The sequence below is a fragment of the Vombatus ursinus genome, unplaced genomic scaffold (assembly GCF_900497805.2).
Source record: "Vombatus ursinus unplaced genomic scaffold, bare-nosed wombat genome assembly UNPS02014816.1, whole genome shotgun sequence".
Taxonomy (NCBI): Eukaryota; Metazoa; Chordata; class Mammalia; order Diprotodontia; family Vombatidae; genus Vombatus; species Vombatus ursinus.
This window is the reverse complement of record NW_020954594.1, coordinates 6,084,982-6,099,568: the sequence shown is the minus strand read 5'-3', so window position 1 is coordinate 6,099,568 and position 14,587 is coordinate 6,084,982. Positions and strand designations below refer to the sequence as shown.

Here is a 14,587-nt window from a genome sequence, read left to right as displayed (position 1 = left end):
GGGCAAGATTGGGAATAAAGGAGTAGAAAATAGTGGGATACCCTTGAGGGGAAGGATCAGGAAGGGTATTACCACTGTCAGTTAAAAGGGCAGCTCCCCTTCAGCAGGACTTTTTTTCTGGGAAAATGAGGCAAGGCACCATATAATTCTGGGAAATGCCAACCAGGAAAAGAAGGTACCAATTGGCTGAGCAGGTGGTTATCTTGCCTACAGCTAGGTGGGCGCCTCTAGTTAGGATGGCTCTGCCAGGAACAGGAGGGGGAGTCCTGAGGAACAGCTGGGCTGGGTAGAGATGTGCAGTTTAGGCTGAGTACTCACCGTGTTCCCAAGGTTTCGAAGACCAGCCAGACCCTGGGTGCTCTTGGAGGTCTGCAAAAAAAGAAAAAATAAATAATGCATGAAACATTAGGCAGAAGCCTAGTCAGCTATGCAGGCAGGGCCTGTGCTAGGTCCATAGCCCCATTCTGATAGGGGCCTTGCACTTCCCTAAGCCATGAGCACCAGGCCACAGATATTATTTTCATCAGGCTCTCTTTACTTCCCAGGTCTGTGCTCCTTGTGGAAAAAAGGGGTAAAGAATGCCTTTCCAACAGAGAAACAAAAGTGCTCTTCAGAATTTTGCTTTTTTTTTTTTGTCAAAAACTATTTTATTTAATTATTTTTCACCTTTTCACTTATCTTTACTACTTTTCTCCTCTACAGCAGGCAAGGGCTAGCTGTTAAGGCTGGGAAATAGGAATTAGGACATTTGTGTTTCCCTCTACTCCTGGCTATGGGAGACTGCAAGTCAAAAAATTGGGGTTTTCTTCATGGCTCTGACTTATAGGATCATAGGATTTTAGAGCTGGAAGGGATCTCTGAGATCATCTAGTCCAACCCCCTCAATTTACAGATGACGAAAATGAAGCCCAGAGAAGTTAAGTGACTTGCCCAAGGTGAACAATTCCTAATTTTACCATGGTTGCCCAATATACAAAGTGGGAACAACTACAATGGCCACTTCAAAGAGGGCTTGAAAAATTTAATGAAATAAACCATAAACCATGTTTTCAGATCTTCAGCTGAGAGAAGCTCAAGTCTCTGCCAGTCCAAAATGCCATTGACAGGTGGAATTCCTTCCTGCTTCGCTCAACTCCCAAGAGCTGATGAATTAAGAACTAGGAGAATCTTCCTTTCCTGGCTCCATGGCTTGGGTTCTGACATCCTGAGAGGCTACTGGCTGGGAATCCTAGTGATGGCAAATTAGGGTGATTTGATATCACTCAGGTGGCTAAGCAGAGATAAAAGTCTGGCTGAAGGGTGCTATTCTTACTCACATCCCTATAATGGGGGCTGGTGAGAAGTGATGCAGGTAGAACAGGTGCTCAGGCAGGAAGTCAGGATGCCCATTGTCAAGGCCCCTTTACTAATCCAAGTAGGCAGAAAGTCTAAAGTGTCAAAAAGGGTTAAAATAGTATCTTCAAGATGTTTGCCACCTCTGCTTCTAGGGAGATGGTCCAGGATCAGACAGCTTCAGAGCTGTACTGGCTGGGGCTTGTATGGGGCCAGCTCAACCCTCATCAGAACAGGAGCTTGAAATAGCTCGGCTAAAATTACTCCTGCTATACACTGACAGCCTACATAGTTGTCAGAGGCTCACTACCCCGAGAGAAGTGGTTAGGGAAAAGAGAGCTGGGTAGATATGGGGCCTTCTTTTAAATGTTGCTTTGTTGAACTCATAACTAAGTTTTAAGATCTCCCTCAGTTACAAAGCTGAATCCCAGCATGTGAAGTCAGATTGTACCACTGAAAAAAGGCCCTTAAATATGTAGTCACAGGGAAAGGTATGTTAATACCATATGAAAGCTGTCATACCCGAGAAAGAAAACAGGATGCCAGGGCTGATACTGCATGGCCCTAACTAAATAAGAGAAAATAATATTCAGGGGTTAGGGCAGTCTAGCTTGTAGCAGCATCCTGATAAGGAAGAGATTTGTTCATGTGATCTTTGGGGTAGAAACCTGATCAAAAAAATTTGCAAGTGGCCCTGAAGAAGTACAATGAGATCCAACAAATTGTTGAGACTAATACATTTTCTCTTTTGAGGATTCCTAACTGAATGCTGAAAACTCCGCCCTCAGACACCATCTAATACCTGTCTTTGGCATAGTCCTACACACTTTAACCTAGCATGCCAAGTAAAAACTGGGGCCATGAGCATCCTTCCAACCGTGCCGATATCAGTGTCTACCAATGTCATGGTATTAAATCTATAGTAATAGCCTAGAAGAAGAATATACGGTCACCTTTCAACCTAGGTTTCCCCAAGACGTTTTAAATTAGGAATTGATAGCCTGGGAGAAGAAGGGTCAAACAAGGAATGTCATCACTCACTATTACTATCCATTTTGGTTTTGCCCCTCAGCTTGTGCCCCCCACTCCCGTCTCCAGGTTTGTGGGGGATAATTGCTTGTATACAACTTCTTGAATTCATCCTTCTTGCCAAATACTAAGACCCATGTGCAGGAAGTGGAACTGCTGTAGTCTAAGGGTGGGGAACCAAAGGAGAGTAATGCTGCTTTGCATTCAGCCAGATAGTCTGCCATTGAATAGGAAATTAGGAGCTCCAGGGAAAGTCAGCACTTTCCACTCTAGGGAGGAACAAAATGTCCCAGGAGTGACCTTTCTTACCAAAAACAATTCCACCTCTGGACCAACAAGGAGAGACTAAGATTGAGGAACTAGGAGACTTCAACTAGCTTCTTGCCCCCTTTTCCCTTAGACTATAGGAATTCTGATAATTTCAAGCAATTCTTAAAAATGGTCATTAGAACTGTGATTCAGTGACAGTATCTATAGAAAGTGACAAGTTTCCTCCTCCACCTCTTTAATACCTGTATCTAACAGCCTTCACCCTTCAGAGAAAGAATAGGGAAGGTCAGGACAGATATGGGAGGGGCTGACAAGTTAAAAGAAATTGTCCCTGAATTACACCAGAACATAAAAAGAAGATATTGAGGGATCAGAGGTCACAAGAAAGTTCAGCTGAGACTTACTTAACACCCAGGATCATTAGGAGAGCACCTTTATGACTATTTCACCTATTCTGACAGGGTCAGCCATGGGTCCTGGCTGAAGCCCAGAAACCTGGCGTGGCTCTGGCACGGGGCAAACCATGCTCTGCCAGGACGAGTCAGCAGTGCCTGTTACATAATAGCTGTCAAGCTCCTGCCCCTTTCTGCTCTCTTAAAGGGAGGAGGGAAGGAGAGGTCAATTTGTCTCCAAGTTCCAGCACTGTTCTAAGGTGTTTTATAAATTTTAGGGGCATATGATTTCATTCAACAAAGCTGAATTGGCCCACAGAAAACTGGGGAGACCCCCCCCACAGCCGCTCTGCCCTTCACAGGGTCACAGGGCTTTCCCCAAAGCCCAGGGACACGCTTTGGAAACAATGTCTTTTGTGCTGGGATTCCGGCCTAGGAGGGTCTATATACTGGCGGTCCGTGAGTGCCATCCAGACCCCATTACTAAGGTTCCCCTGCCCTTGCACCTGTCCCGACGCCAGTCAGGAAGTGTCAGGATCCCCACAATTCAGGTTGGGGTTGGGGAGCAGTCCCAAAGGGTGTCCTGTTCTGGGCTTACCTGGGAAAGGAGAAGCTGACCTGGGGGGGGCAGGGAGCTGGGTAGGGGGCGGCGGGAAAGGAGCGGCCCCCGCCCGGGCGAGAGGGGTCCCGTCGTACCTTGGCTTTGTTGAGCAGGAGCCCCACGAAGGTGGAGAGCAGCAGGGAGCGGGGGAGCGGGGCACGGGGCCGCAGCTCCTTCCCGAAGGCGGGGAAAGGGGCTGCGGGGGGCTCCTCGGGCAGGGTCACGGTGTACGAGGTGCGCATGCTGGGGGGCGGGCCGGCCGGCGGGGGTGCTCAGCGGCGCTCCGCTCCCCTCCCCCCACAGCCGTTAGCCGGCGGCGCGAGAGCCGGGCGGGGACACTCCGCTCGGAGGGCCCGGCGACCCTGGCGAGCGGGCGGCTCGCGCCGCTGACCGGTAACCGCTTCCGAGCCCCGCAGCGCCGCCCTCGTCAGGGTTCCCGCCGCTGCCGCCGCAGCAGCTCCCACTGGGATCACGAGACCCGCCCCCCACAACCTCCGCCGCCGCCTGCTTGGCAACTCGCGCAGCCAACCGATCGAGCGACTGTCGGACCCGAGCGGCCCGGAGGCTCGAGCCCGCTGACGTCACGGGGGGCGGGCCGGGGGCGGGCCGCGGTGGAGTGCGCGCGAGAGGGCCCCGGGGCTGGGGAGCGCGCGACCGCCCACCGGCTCGAGAGGCCGTTGTGGGGCGCTCGGCCTGCCAAGGCCTCCGCCTCGCGCGAGGCCCATGACGTGGGGGGGTGGGGGGGTGGCCTGGGCCTACACTAGGATTCCCCCCTCCCCAACCCTCTCTAGTTTTCCAGGCAGGGGGCACAGGCACAGAGTTTAGGGCTACAGGGGATCTCAAGAGGTCATTTAGTCCAACTCCCCTTTTACTGATGAAGAAACTGAGGCCCTTGCACAAGGTCACACAGATAGTAAGCATCGGAGCCAGGATTCGAGCGCGGCATTTAGTGTCTTGGAATCCCGCAAAGATAGGGTTAATTTTAGATGCCAAAAATGTGACCTGGAGGTAAAATGACAAAGCCACACAGAAAGGGCACAGCCAGCACGAGGGCTGTTGGAATCCTCAGTACTAGATCTAGCGCCTCTTCCACTATATTGGGGCCCGCCCGCAAAGGCAGTGCACTTACAGAATGGAGAAAAACCATCTTTTGCCATCACCAGGGAGAAATGCCCATGGTTTAGAAGCCTCCCACTTCCCCCAAACACCATACTTACCCTCATTAACCAGGGTCTCCCACATCTAGCATTAACATTTTATAAGCTACAAGCTGGTAGAGAGAAAATTTGAACCAAATAGCCCAAAGATATAAGTCAAGAATCTCAGTGGCTTTTTGCAGGGCAGAGGGTGGGTAAGAGACAGTTAAACTTTTCTGGGAAATGGATTTTCAGCTAAGTCACAAGCTGGTGTCTCATCTTCACAGTGGCCATAATCTCAGCCTGCATATTTCTTTGGGGCCTCCTGGTTCTAGAGAATTTTATCCCTGACTCTATATCCCTCCCCCTCGGTGCAGCACATGGACCTGCCTGGAGAAAGTATCTTGTTTGGAGCTTATAGGCTATATTTAGCAGCATTTAAAAATATTCAGAGAGGCAGCAGTGTGTGCTGTTACTCATCTGTGGGCTCCTTCTGTTCCTCTCATAAAAACAGGCCTGCTCATATTCACATGTACACAAATGGTGTCCACATGGCCATGGGCACATGGATAGTGTGTCCTGTACGCATGCATGGTGTGTACACTGTTCATTTGCTACCCAAATACCTTCAGCTTCATGCTGAAGTTTGGGAAGCTGGGTTGTCTGGTAGCCCTAAGAAATGGTAGCCCATGGATGTGGTTGTAATGGTTGGGAAGGTTGGGTGATGAGAGTGAATTTGGTGGGGCTATGCCTGCTGATATATGCCAGGGATTCTGTGACTGCATGGATGTTAAAGGGGTAGACTGCCACAGCTATCACCCCATTGTCCAGTCTTGATCATTTCATAACTGGACAACTCTAACAGCTTCCTTCCAGGCTTTCCTACTTCTAAACTCTCTTCTTCCTGATTCATTATACACATTGCCGTAATAACAATTTTTTCTCATACATTGCTTGGATCATGTCATTTTTCCTTGCTTAGAAATCAGTTTTTTATTGCCTTGTATTAAATTAAAACTCCTTAACCTTTCCTTTAAGACTGTTCATTAATTGCTTCTTACTATCTCATCATCCTTGCTTTTCCATACTCCCTGCTGTGAGCAAAGCAAACCCACACACTGTACTCTTCAGGCAACCTGATTTCTCCCACTTCATTCTATCTTTGCACAGATGCGCTTCTCTGGGAAATCCCCTACCCCTTTCTGCCAGTCCACATCCCTTCTCCTCCTTCCAAACTCACCTCCTCCATGAAACTTTTACATTGCTACCTACCCACTTAGCTTTCAACATTCCATTAACCATGTCCTCTTCAGCAATTAAGCACATAGTTTAAGCACATTGTATTAATTTGCATCTGGTTATGTTTTGCTTCATAAAGTCTTTTGTATTTGCTTTTCTGGGTGCATCTTTTGTAATGGCTGTCTGTGAGATGAAAACTGAGGGTCACGGTTGCCAATTTCTTGAGGGAGTAGGCAATAAAATGAGGTGTTGGTATGAAGGAACTGATAGTCTGTTAGATGACAGCTTTGAGTGTTTTGGATTAAGTGCCTGAAAATCCTGCAAATTCTTGAGTAAAGGTGACAGGGTGTGTTCCTTCTTGTAAAGCAGACAGACTCCTCCTACTGCAGTCAAGAGCTGACTTAACTGCCTAGGGACACTGGTAAGAGGCAGGTATCCTAACAGACAGTAATAATGGCTGACAATTATATAGTGACTGCTTTGCATAATTTGTCTCAGTGGGTCCTCAATACTCTAAATATTATTATCCCCATTTTGCAGATGGGAAAACTGAAGCTCAGAGAGTCTAAGGGACTTGCCCAAGGATCTATATCTATATTTTTGCAGATGAAGAAACCAAGGCTGAGGGAAGATAAATAACTAGCCCAAGGTCACACCCAGGTAGTAAGTAAGTAGTAAGGCCAGTATTTGAACTCAGTTTCTGCCATTTTAAATCCAGTTCTCTTCCTGTGCCACCATGGTACTTTCTATCCCTTCTCAGAATGGGCAGCCATGTTCCCCTCTTCTCTCTCCTTGGCCAGAGAAGGCCAGGAAGATAACTAAGGAGAGTGAAGCCTCAGAATGGAGAATCCTTTTCTGGGAGCTTGTGAAGCGAAATATGATAGAGGAAGTTCATAGGCTTAGCACTGGAAGGCACCTGAGAGGCCATCTGGTTGAACCCACTTATCTTACTTCAGTCCGCCTTGGCTATGTGGTCACAGTTCCCTTTCCTGTGCCTTGAAAAAATAGGTTACTCTAAGTTGTACCAGTCTTACCAGGCCAAGATAGTAATTTCTCTGTATCTGTTTGTTCTGCCTACTCTTCTTGAGGGCAGCAGTTTTCTACTTCCCTTCTAACTGGCCACAATGTTTAATTTCCAGTTTCTGTCAATGACTTTGACTACCTCTTCAAAGCAAGCCAGGCAAAAATCCCTATGATTCTAGGCCGTATCTCAGATGCTGCTGACTGAGGAAGTCTGGGAAGAATGGACAGAGGCTTCTGAAACTCACAAACCCTCTGAGGGTTGCCACCTGTTTGGTTTCATTGTAGGGGGAGGAAAGGGATCAATCATTTTACTGTCTATGGGGCTGTAAGAGTAACTCCTCAGAGGTAAGCAGATCCCTGGTTCCCTACCTTCTTTATACCCTGTCTGCCGATGGCACTCTCCACATTACACTATCCATTCCCCTCCACCCCCCACCCCCACCCCCTGCCATGATTTCTAGGAAGCAGGTTACTGATAGGAGGTGGCAAGTTCTGAATTCCACTGTACCCTGGGGGGAACTAGCCTGCGTCAGCAAGTTTTTAGAGACCAGCATATATTCCCTCTCCTCTTACACCTGGGTTCATCAGGAAGTCAGTTCCAAGTATACAGTGAGGTGAGTGGGGGCCACGTGTCCAACCCTGGGCTCTGGACATAGTGTTCACTTCCTAATCCTGATGATCAGTGGAGCAGCTCCCCCAGAGGCAGGGAACATTCTCTCAGACCTTGATTAACCCCTGCATAGCTCGAGCCAGTTCTGTCAATGAGTCATCCAGAATTTGGATGGGGGGCGGCAGGGAATGTGGCGTGTGTCAGAAATTAGATGGCAAAGAAAGTACTGTTCAAAGACTGAGAAACTGAGGCCTGTTACTCCCTCTAACTTTTCTTTCTCTGGCTGTTTAAAGGCTGGAGAGGCAAAACTGGAGCCTCTTCCCTTAACTTTCTCCTAACTAAAATCCTTTCATCAGTCAGGCAACACTGGATGTGTGTGAAACTCAAACTCAGGTATTCAGATGCCCAACTAAGCACAAACTACTGAATGAATGCACTTTTGACTCTTGGCATCTGGCTTTTTCTCCTAGCTAGGGGACCCCAACTCTTCCTGGCTTTCTCTTCTAGGAGACTTTCCTAACTTATCAAACACAAATCCAATCGAATCCTCAGGGATAGCAACTCGAAGCTAATTCGGAGAGGGGGTAGTATCTTGTGCTGGGGAGAAGGCCTCAAGGTGTCAAGCTGTCATTCTGAAGAAACAAGAGATAGGGCAAGGATTTAATTTGGTTGAGTAAAAAGAGCCAAGGGGAGGGAAGAGGAGGAAGAGAGGAAGGTCAAACCACTCACCATAGAACTCCTAGGACTGTCCTTGGTGTCCTTATTTGCCCTGTTTGGAGTAACCCCTGGCTCACTTCAGGTCACTGTTAAAGTCCAAAGTCCCATCCAAGAGGGATGTGACCATGATTTATTACCTGAGTGGCACTTGCCACTAAGCAAATGGAAACCTAGGCTTAGGGCACTGAGTCAGCAGCCTTCGGGGCAAAGAGAACCCAGGTATTCCTAAACTTGGGCTTCCAGATCTTGATTCCAGAGACTGAGGCACATAAGTTAGGTGAGGAGGGGGTGGGAAGGCCCTGGAAGAACATGGGTGTGGGGAGGGAGGACTGTACTTAGGGCCCAGCCTGATTCAGTTCCTGGCTCCCAGTGTGGCTCGGGGGAGAAAGGGGGCAGATGTCCAGCCTGGTGACTTTGTCCTCTGCAGGGACCTCGGATAACAAGTATCTCCTCACTGTTGCTTTCTGCTCTACTTTGTTCCCTGGGGAGGGTGAGCAGAGCTGAACAGAAGAGGCTCAGTGCCAAGGGCCAGGAGAGAGAGCAGCTGGAGGGGGTGGAGCGGAGGTGGATTAGGGAGGATTGCAGGGGGTTAAGGCACAGTCCTGGCAGGACTCTGTAGAACAGCTTGTCCTTCCATCAGAGGTGGGGTGGGTAGGATGGGATGACAGTGAATTGGGTATTGAGGCTTCCAGTTCCCTAGCAAGGCCAGAAGCCACCTGTGCTGGCTTGATTCCCTCTTTGGGTTGTGCTTCTACCTGCTCTGGGCCCATCTTCCTCCTCCTCAGCTTCCTGAATTTCGGGAACAGCACCTACTCCACTGGAAGCCTCTTCTCCTTCCTTCCTAGTCTGTTAATTTTTAGACTATGCCTGTCACAGTTCAGAGGCATTAAGTACAGGAGGAGGGGGTAGAAGAGGCCTAGGAATTTAGAATTTCTGATTTCTTCCTTCCAAAACTATTTCTCTTTCTCCTTTTGGCCTCAAATTCTTTCTGTGCTGCAGATAGATACTATATCAACAGAACAGGGTGAAGGCCTGGTGGTATTACTATATCTTCAATGTTAGGGCCTGCTTTGGTCATCCTTACAAAGGCAGAGTACCTCCCGTACACCAACCACTGCCACTCTCTTAAGTTATCAGTAACTTGAGTCATCCTAAATGTCCACTGTGGCGATATTGCCTTCCATGGTACTCTTGATTAAAGGCAGCAGCTAAACATAAGAAAATCAGGAGGGAGGGAGTCCAACCTAAGTTAGCTAGTTGAGTTCCCCTAGCTTCTTGAATACTTCCATCTCTGTATCTTTACTCATGTTCTACCTGGAGTGTCTTTCTTCCACTTTCTGCCCTTTGGAAGTCAAGCCCTTCTTCAAGCTCCAGTAGGAATGCCAGTGCTTTGGAATCTTTCTCTAATGCCTCTAGCTGGGAGTGATTTCTACCTTTCTCTGAATTCGGTAGCATTTCCTTTGCTCCAGTCATGTGGCCTTTATTATATACAGCTATTTATTACAGTTGGGGCAGCTAGGTGGAGCAATGGACAGTTGTCAGGCCTGGACTCAGGAGCACTCATTTTCCTGAGTTCAGTATCTGACTTCAGATACTTATGTGTAACTCTAAGCAAGTCCCTTAACCCTGTTTGCCTCAGTTTCCTCATCTGCAAAATGAGCTGGAGAAGGAAATAGCAAACCACTACAGTATCTCGGCCAAAAAAAATCCCAGATGGGGTCACAAAGAATCGGACATGCCTGAAAAATGACTGAACATCGATTACAGATATTTATTTCTCCTATTAGATTTTAAGCTCCTTGAAGGCAGGGACTGTGCTCATCCATCTTTGTAGCTCTCATAACACCTAGTACAGTGCCATGCACACAGTAGTTACTTGGCAAATGTTTATTGATTGACTGAATAAACTAAAAGATGTGATTCCAAAGTATCAATTTGCCAATAGCATAGGCTTGTTCCTATTAGAGGAAGTGGTCAAGTTCCCATTCTAAGCTGCAAATGAGAAGGCTCTGTCTCGCTCCAACATCAGGAACTAGTCATGTCTTTGGAGGGAGGGGAAAAGAAGAGGATAGGAAGAAGGAAGGAAAGGAAAACAGATACAATAAATCTTTTACACAGAAAAGTTTATGGCATTGGCCCATCAGGTTTCTTTCTCTGCTGAAATTTTCTGAAATGGGTGAGTGAAATGTCAAATTTACATTTTTATCTGTTTCCCTGTCTTCAGTGATGACCTCTAGGCAGATGAGTACCAAATTTACATATCCAGTTCTAATCTTGTTCTATCCCACATTGTCAACTGTCATGAAGGCTGCTTGGTCTAGTGAAAAGAATACCAGATTTGGAGTCAGATGAGCTGGATTCAAGTCCTGACTCTAGTACTTAGAACCTTCATGACCTCAGACAATTAGCTAAACTTCTTTGGGTCTCAGTTCCTTCATCTGAAAAACAAAGGATTTGGGTAAGATGATCTCTAAGGTCCCTTCCAGCTTGAAATCTATATCTTCAGTTTCTCAAACTCAACATGCCCCAAATGGAATTAACTTCCTTTCTCCTTAAACTCACCTCTCTTCTCCAAGCCTCCTGAGTTTTTGAGGGCACCATTGTCAGATATTGAGGGATGGCCGTCATCCAGTTCATAAGCCTAGAGTCTTCCCTCTAACATTCTCCGTATTCAATCAGTTGCCAAGTTGTTGATTGTATCTCCAAGATCCGTTACCTTCTCTTCACATACATTGTCACTGCCCCACCCCCCAGTTCAGGCCCTTATTACTTTTTCATTTGTCCTAGACTATTGCAGTGGCCACCTAATTGATCCCGCTGCTTCCAGTCTCTCCCCTCACCCTCCTCCTCCACATAGCTGCCAAAATAATCTTCCGAAGGCATAGGGCTGACTATGTAATTCTCCTCAAGACTTGTCAATGATTTCCTATTTTCTCTAGAATAAAATACAGACTTCTCAGCCTGGCTCTGACCTACCTTATTGGTGTTATCTCATATCATCCCCTATCTTCATGTAGTCTACATTCCAGCCAAACTGGACTACTAGTTATTCCTTGAACTTTGCATTCTATTTCCCATCTTATGCCTTTGTACAAGGCTGTTCCCTGTATCCCTTTTATCTCTTCTTCTAATAATCTTCATTTTCCCTCAAGGCTCAGATCATGTTCCACTGGGCTGGCATTCCAATGCCAAAAAGAAGGGTTGGTACTTTATCCTCAGGCTACTGGAACCCACTTCTTCCTTCAAAAATAGAGTTATCTTTCTTCAGAACAACCTTGTATTTATTATCTGTCTGAATGTATCCCTTGCTCCTACCCAAAAGAATGTAAGTTTCTTGAGGGCAGGGGCTATTTTATTTTTGGTTTTGTATTCCCAGACATGCTAGAACAGGCATTTAATATTTATTGATCTGAGTTTCTTTCCAGTTTTGGCTTGTGTAATTCTGGATTTTAACTTCCTCCTAGATACCTAACCATTATGACGATGATGGTAATGCCATCGTCATCATTATATCATCGTTATAAATGGTAACTTCCACTTATAATAGTACTTCACAGTTTGAAAAGCACTTTAACACATATTATTTGCTGAGCTGACCCAGCCAGGATCTCAAATTCACCGTGTTTCTAAACCTAAGTTTCCTAATCTACACAACGGGGGAGTTGGGAATGGGGGAAGGTGGGACTGAAGGCCTCCAAGATCCTATGACCTCCTTATCTTCCTGCCCACTACTCCCCTCCTCCAATCTGCCCTTTCTCCAACCTTGATTTCTATGAATGGCTCTTCCATCCTTCTCTCAATCACCCAAGGTCAGGACCTGTGTCCTGACAATAGCTACCCCTGCAACAGATCTGCATCTATCACTTCCTTTACACTCCCCCATGACAATTCATTCATTCATTACATTCAACCATTCATTTATTCAACAAATGATGCTTTATTAAGCACCAGCTCATGCTAGGCTCTGGGCTAGGTCTGTGGCTATAAAGACAAAACCAGGACAATTCATGCCTTCCTTACATTCCAATGGGGGAAACACCACCAACAGAAAGAAGTAAATAGAGAATATGTACAAAGTGAATAGACTTTCTTGGGGGGGGGGGAATTCTAGCAACTGGGGGAAATAAGGAAAGTTCTCATGTCTGAGGTAGCACATGAACTGAGCCTTTAAGGAAATTAGAAATTCTCCGAGGTTCAGTGAGGAGGGAGTGTGTTCCAGGCATGAGATGAGAGATGGAATATCACATTCTGGAAAACAGCAAGAAGACTCTTTGCCTAAAACACTGAGGGTGGGAAAGGAAGTAATATGTCTAGAGAGGTAGGCTGAAACCAGACTGGGAAAGCCAAAAAGAGGGATTTTTATTTTACCTTCAGGCAATAGGGACTCACCTTTGAACAAGGGACCAACATTGTCAAACCTGTGTTTTAGGAATATTAATTTGGCAATTTATAGAGGTTAGATTGGAGACAGGGAGACCCACTATTGGAAGGCTACTTCAACTGTCTTGGCCAGAGGTAATGAAGGCCTGAAAAACCCTCAAAAAGTCCTTCATCTTTCAGCCCTTCATCACCTCTGCCCCAGACTACTTCAAAATAGGCTATTCGTAACTAGTGACCTTTTATCTCTGGCACTTTTCCCTTTAGGCAGGCAGCTTGGTTTAGTCCTGGACTTGGAATCAGAAAGACCTGGGTTCAAATGCTGATTCAAACAACTTGCTAGCTGTGACCCTGTGGTCACACTTAATGTAGCATCACTTAATCTGTGTGCCTCAGTTTCTTCATCTGTAAAATGGGGGTAACAATACTTGTAGTATTTACTTCACAGGGTTGTGAGATTCAATGAGCTAATAATGTATGTAGAACATTTTGCAAGCTTTAACTCGCTATATAAATAACAGTTGAAGAGAAGCCTGGTGTAGTGAATGGAGGACTAGACCTGAAGTCATATTTGAATCTGGCTACAAATCTCACCTTGACATTAGTTGTGTGACCATAGGCAAGTCACTTAAGTTCAGAGTCTCAGGCAACTGCCTTGTATTTCTCTACTGAGTTATGGATAGTTTAGTTGCGGTCCTTCGGTGGAGGGAGGAATTCACACACTGATGAAATCATAGATCGAGGGATCCTCCCTCCCTCCCTCCCTCTTTCTCAGATGTCACCTCTTTTATGAAGTATTCCTTATTATTCCTTAGTCTCTAAGCTGGAATTTATTTCTCCTCTTAAAATCACAGAACTCTAGGTCTCTCCTTGCACTTAGCACACTTTACCTTGTCATCGAGTTACCTTTGTACATGTCCTTTCTCCTTTGAAATTTCAAGCTCCTTGAGAATAGGAACTGTTCTATTCCATATCTTTGTGCTCTCAGGAAGTGCTTACTAAATGTTTGTTTAAATAGCTCTAGAGGACTTTTCTGCTACTTGAGATTTTGGTAGGTCACTCCCAGTAACGAGGGAAGGATCTGCAGGGAGTTGTATCTGTACCACTGGAATTTGTCACTTCACTACTTCCTTCTCTGGTGCAAAGTTGAAGCTGTTCTAGAGGTCTGGAACTGAGAGGATGAGGCCACTTTTGTAGGAGATCCAAACAATTAGAACTCAGTCCATATGATATGTTATGACACATCCACTAACCTGACAAAAATATGAAATTTTCTGTAGGTATATATATATACACACACACATAGATAGTCTCTGGTCATTAAATACTTCCTACATCATGACATACTTCATCTCCCACTACTTCATTAGATGCACTCTCTGCTATGACCCAAATGATTTAATGTTCCCTACCACACTTTGCCCAATCCCATCTTCCCACATTTGTTTTCCCTGCCTAGAACGTCCTACCCCACTGTTCTCCAGTTATTTAAGTCTTACTGACAGCTAAGTGGGGCAGTGGATGGAATGCTGGGCTTGGAGTCAAGAAGACTTGAGTTTAAAACTGGCCTCTGGATAAGTCACTTAACCTTTCTCTGCCTCAGTTTCTTCAACTGTAAAATATGATTAAGAGTACCTACTTTCTCAGCGTTGTTGTGAGGATTAAATGAGATAATTTCTAAAGCACTTAGCACAACAATAAGAAGCACCTATTGGTGCTTTATGGATCCTCCGTTCCTCCCTTCCTTCCTTCCCATTGCTTAGTAAAAGCCAGATGAAGTCAAACCTTTTCTGTCCATCCTGTCCACAATAATGTTTTCTTCTTCTGAATTCCTAAAGCATTGTTCTGTGCATCATTCCAT

The 14,587-nt window shown here is 46.1% G+C and overlaps 1 protein-coding gene across 4 annotated transcripts in view; it reads right to left on the bottom strand.

Annotated features, from left to right (window-relative positions):
• The window catches only part of USP2 (ubiquitin specific peptidase 2), a 30,457-nt gene that overhangs the window by 5,326 nt on the left and 10,544 nt on the right, over positions 1 to 14,587 (bottom strand). For 3 of the 4 annotated variants that reach the window (XM_027835678.1, XM_027835680.1, XM_027835679.1), the window contains exon 3: positions 319 to 369. In XM_027835678.1, the coding sequence (XP_027691479.1) occupies positions 319 to 369 (51 nt within the window). Of the gene's footprint in view, positions 1 to 318; positions 370 to 3,719; positions 3,871 to 14,587 lie in introns of those variants that run through there. The other variant, XM_027835681.1, reaches the window with a different exon arrangement.